General features: G+C 38.4%; 1 protein-coding gene across 1 annotated transcript; it reads left to right on the top strand.

The window, feature by feature from the left end:
* LOC110266846 lies at window positions 3099-4525 on the top strand. Its single transcript, XM_021111883.1, has 3 exons — window positions 3099-3237; window positions 3346-3467; window positions 3515-4525. The coding sequence occupies exons 1-3, from the start codon at window positions 3099-3101 to the stop codon at window positions 4523-4525; spliced, it is 1272 nt and encodes a 423-aa protein (XP_020967542.1).

Genomic DNA, 5574 nt, shown 5'->3' with positions numbered 1-5574 from the left:
GGTGAGGATTTTCGAAAAATGAAGGGAGAAAAATTGGTTAGGAAGTTTAGAAAAAGATATGTCTTAAAATAAAAAATATTTGTAAGATAATAAATAAAAGAAAAGATTTGAAAAAGATATGATTTTAGAATTTTAAAGATTGAAACTTTCTTAACAAGAGAATACCAAACTTAAAATTTTTCAATCAAAATAATGAAATAGGACAAGTAATTCAAAAATTATAAAGAAAAAGAAAAAGATTTTGAAAAATTTTATAAAAGATTTTCGAATTTTGAAATTTGAAATTTGAATTTTGAATTTTGAATTTTGAAAAAGTCAACAATATAAGATAAAGATTTAAAAAAGATTTAAATTTTGAAAAGGTTTGATTTTTAAAATTTTAAATTTAAATTTTGAAATTTGAATTTTGAATTTTGGAATTTAATTGAAATTTGAAAATTGAATTTGAAATAAGATAAGATAAGATTTTGAAAAAGATATGATTTTTGAAAAAATTTGAATTTTGAAATTTAAAACTAAGATAAGATAAGATAAAAATTTTAAAATAAAAATCTGAATTTTTTAATGTAAATTTCGAAAATTCAATTAAAATAAAGAGAAAAGATATTTTTTTATTTTTTTGAATTTAATGAGGAAAGAGAAAAACAATAAAATGACACTAAACTTAGAATTTTTAGATCAAAATAAAGAAAACAAACAAGAAAACTTTGAATGTCAAGATGAACACCAAGAACACTTTGAAGATCAAGATGAACACCAAGAGCAAATTTTGGAAATCTTTAGGAAAATAAAAATACAAAGGACACCAAACTTAAAAATTTTTATACTTTGGACACTAATAATTCGAAGATGCACAAGAAAAACAAGGAAAGACACAAACAAGAAAAACTAAAGATCAAACAAGGAAAATAAGCAAGAACAACTTGAAGATCACAAAAGAACAAGGAACATAAAATTCAAAAATATGAAGAATAAAAAGAACATACAATTCGAAAAATTGAAGAAAAATAAAAACATGCAATTGACACCAAACTTAAAACATGAAACTAAATTCAAACAGAAGACTCAAAGAAAAATTAAAGATTAATAAAGAAAAATAAAATTTTTGAAAAGAAAATAAAAGACTCAAATTTAGTGACTGTAAGCCAAAAAAGATAAATTTTTCCTAATCTAAGCAACAAGATGAACCGTCAGTTGTCCAAACTCGAACAATTCCTGGCAACGGCGCCAAAAACTTGGTGCACGGAATTGTGATCACTCTTTTCACAACTCCGCACAACTAACCAGCAAGTGCACTTGGTCGTCCAAGTAATACCATACGTGAGTAAGGGTCGATCCCATGGAGATTGTCGGCTTGAAGCAAACTATGGTTATCTTGTAATTCTTAGTCAGGAGATTCAATAGATATAATTGATTTTGTTTATGAAAAGTAAATAACATGAAATAAATGATACTTGTGATTCAGTAATGAGGAACAGGTTGAGGTTCCGAAGATGCTCTATTGTCTGAATCTCTGCTTTCCTACTGTCTTCTTCTCCAAACACGCATGGCTTCCTTCAATGGCAAGCTGTATATTGGTGGATCACTGTTGTCAATGGCTACCATCCGTCCTCTCGGATGAAAAATACCAGGTACGATTTCTGTACGACTAATCAACTGTCGGATCTCTCGTCTCGGATGAAAAATACCAGGTACAGCTACCGCACAGCTAATCATCTGTCGGTTCTCACTAGTGTCGGAATAGGATCTCTCTATCCTTTTGCACACTGTCACTGCGCCCAAAATTCGTGAGTTTGAAGCATGTCACAGTCATCCCGTTCCAGATCCTACTCGGAATACCACAAACAAGGTTTAGACTTTTCGGATCTCAAGAATGCTGCCAATTGGTTCTAGCCTCTACCACGAAGGTTCTAATCTCACGGACTCGGTCCGTGGATCAGAGACCCAAGAGATACGCACTCAAGCTGTCGCCCAATGACTACGTTGAACTCAGGTAGAACGGGAGTGGTTGTCAAGCACGCATTCATAAATGTGAGAATGATGATGAGTGTCACAGATCATCATCTTCTCCAGATTGAAGTACGAGTGAGTATCTTAGAACAGAATCAAGCGTGATTGAATAGAAAACAATAGCAATTGCATTAATCCATTGAAACACAGCAGAGCTCCTCACCCCCACCTATGGGGTTTAGAGGCTCATGCTGTAGAAGATACAATATGAAATGTAAAATGTCATGAGATACCAAACAAATCTCAAAAAGTAGTTTTTATACTAAACTAATAACTTAGGTTTACAGAAAATGAGTAACTAGGTGTAGATAGTGCAGAATTCCACTTCCGGGGTCCACTTGGTGAGTGTTTGGGCTGAGCTTTCAAGCTTCCACGTGCATATGCCTCAAATTGGAGTTAAACGCCACCCTGGTGCCAAAATGGGCGTTTAACGCCAAGAAGTGTGCCAGTTCTGGCGTTTTACACCAGAAAAGGGTCTCTGGCTGGAGTTTAACGCCAGTTTGGGCCATCAAATCTCGGGCAAAGTATGGACTATTATATATTGCTAGAAAGCCCAAAATGTCTACTTTCCAAAGCAATTGAGAGCGTGCCAAGTGGACTTCTGTAGCTCCAGAAAATCCACTTCGAGTACAGGAGGGTCAGAATCCAACAGCATCTGCAGTCCTTGCTCAGCCTCTGAATCAGATTTTTGCTCAGGTCCCACAATTTCAGCCAAAAAATACTTGAAATTACAGAAAACACACAAACTCATAGTAAAGTCTAGAAATGTAATTTTTGCATAAAAACTAATAAAAATATAATAAAAAGTAGCTAAAACATACTAAAAATTATGTAAAAACAATGCCAAAAATGGGATAAATTATCCGTTCATCACTAATGCTGCTGCGACTCTGCAAGCTATGCAGAGGTTAGGCTAACAGGCCAAAAACTGAAATGGGAATGGGAAAGAAAATGCGAATGAGAATGTTGAGGGAAATGGAGATAACACGGGATGTGCTCCGATGACCTTGCCGACTTTTCTCAAGGTTCATCCGCCAATTTTTCGGAGATCAACCAACCCTACAGAAGTAGATAACTAGTTCCAGGCCATGGAACGTGCGTTGCAAGCACAGCACGTTTCGAATAATCAGTATGTAGAATTTGCGGCTTATCAGCTTGCAGAGAGGCCCAGCACTGGTGGCAAGCTGAGTGCCGCTTGCTACAGCTTCAGAACGCTGATGTTCCTTGGTATGTGTTCCAAACGGCCTTCTATAGGAAGTATTTTCCTGAGTCTGCATGGGAAGCAAAGGAGATGAAATCTTATGCAGGTGAAGCAAGGTTCCTTATCTTTGGCAGACTACACAAGCAAGTTTGAGGAGCTTTGTAGGTTTTCCAGGGTGTGTCAGGGTGCCCCGGAGACCTATGAAAGCTGGAAATGTATCAAGTATCAGAGGGGGTTGAAGGACAACATTATGACTGTAGTGGCTCCAATGGAGATTAGTACTTTTTTTATTTGGTGAACAAGGCGAGGGTGGTTGAAGAGTATGCAAAGACAGTAGCTGCGTCCAAGGACACTCATGGAGGGAATACTATTAAAGGGCGTGGCAAGTATTTTCATCCGAGAGATCAGAGTTTCAAGAGAGGAGGATATCCACCTCAAGCACAAGGAGGATTTAGAAAGAAGACTCAGAATCAGTTTCAGTATGCTAAAGGAAGAGGAAACCAGAGTAAGATTTCTCTGGAATTAACTTGTGTGCGTTGTGGACGTTATCATCCATATGACTCTTGCAAGATTGGTTTAGGTGGGTGCTTCAACTGTGGGTTGCCTGGCCACATTACGAGGGATCGCACTCATGGGAGGAACCTGAATGCGGGCCAGAGTCAGCATCAAGGTCGAGTTTTTGCCGTGAACGCCAAGGATGCTTCTAAAGCAGATCCGTTGATGAGAGGTATATGTCTAATTGGTGATAAAATCTTAGTTGCATTGTATGATACTGGGACTTCGCATTCGTTTATTTCGTTTGCTAAAGTTGATGAACTAGGCTTGAAAGTGTCAGAGTTAGCATTTTATCTGCATGTACATACTCCGCATCAGACGGTTATGACTAGGTCAGGGTGGAGACAAATATGTTTCAAGCTTGAGGGTAGAGACTTCGTGCATGATTTTTTCTATTTACCAATGGTTGGATTGGAGATGATATTGGGATTTGATTGGTTATCAAAGAATCGAGTTTTGTTGGATTGCTTTGAACGGTCAATTCAGTTTATGTCGGAAGGAGAAAAGGGAGCGGTGATAGCTGAGGGCTACTACCTGAACTCTGTGATGGTGCACTGTAGTGGGGAAGAGTGTCAGGGTTATATCTTGTTAACTGTTAATGCGTTGGGTGATGCCCAGAACTTGGATCAAATTTCGGTAGTTAGAGACTTTTCGGAGGTATTCCCGGAAGATATCCCTGAGTTCCCACCTCAAAGGGAGATTGAATTTGTGATTGAATTGGTGCCGGTAGCCGGACCAGTGTCGATTGCACCGTATTGAATGGCTCTGATAGAGCTGGCTGAATTAAAGACTCAGTTGGAAGAGCTTCTGAACAAGAGGTTCATTCGACTGAGTGTAACACCATGGGGAGCGCCAGTTTTATTGGTAAAGAAGAAGGATGGAGGAATGCGACTGTGTGTAGATTACCGACAGTTGAACAAAGTGACTGTGAAGAACAAGTACCCGCTGCCAAGGATAGATGACTTGATGGATTAATTGCAAGGATTTGGAGTGTTTTCCAAGATCGATTTGAGATCCGGTTACCATCAGATAAGGGTGAAGGAGGATGATATCCCTAAAACTGCGTTTAGGACGCGCTATAGACACTACGAGTTTGTGGTGATGTCCTTTGGGTTGACGAATGCACCTGCTGTGTTCATGGATTACATGAATAGAGTATTTCATCCCTTTTTGGACAAATTCGTGGTGGTTTTCATAGACGACATCTTAGTTTATTCTAAGACGACAAATGAACATGAGGAACACTTGAGAATTGTATTGCAAATCTTAAAGGAGCGAAAGTTGTATGCTAAGTTATCCAAGTGCGAGTTCTGAAAGGAGGAAGTGAAATTCCTAGGTCACGTGGTGAGCAAAGGAGGAATAGCAGTGGATCCTTCTAAGGTAGAAGCGGTGATGGAATGGGAAAGACCAACAACGGTGACGGAAGTCCGAAGTTTCTTGGGCTTAGCCGGATATTACCGGAGATGCATTGAAGTATTTTCCCGGATTGTACTACCGATGACTAAGTTGACAAGGAAGGAAGTGCCTTTTGTGTGGACTTTAGAGTGTGAAGATAGTTTTCAAACTTTGAAGCAGAAGTTAACTTCAGCACCTGTTTTGATTTTACTGGAACCGCATGAACCGTTTGAAGTATACTATGATGCTTCTTTGAAGGGTTTTGTCGAAGAACCGAGTTTTGTTGGATTGCTTTGAGCGGTCAATTCAGTTTATGCCGGAAGGAGAAAAGGGAGCAGTGATAGCTGAGGGTTACTACATGAACTCGGTAATGGTGCACTGTAGTAGAAAAGAGTGTCAGGGTTATATTCTGT

Source organism: Arachis ipaensis, chromosome B09, assembly GCF_000816755.2.
Source record: "Arachis ipaensis cultivar K30076 chromosome B09, Araip1.1, whole genome shotgun sequence".
NCBI lineage: Eukaryota > Viridiplantae > Streptophyta > Magnoliopsida > Fabales > Fabaceae > Arachis > Arachis ipaensis.
Note: the sequence above shows the minus strand (reverse complement) of the source record. Positions and strands in the feature narration are given on the sequence as shown.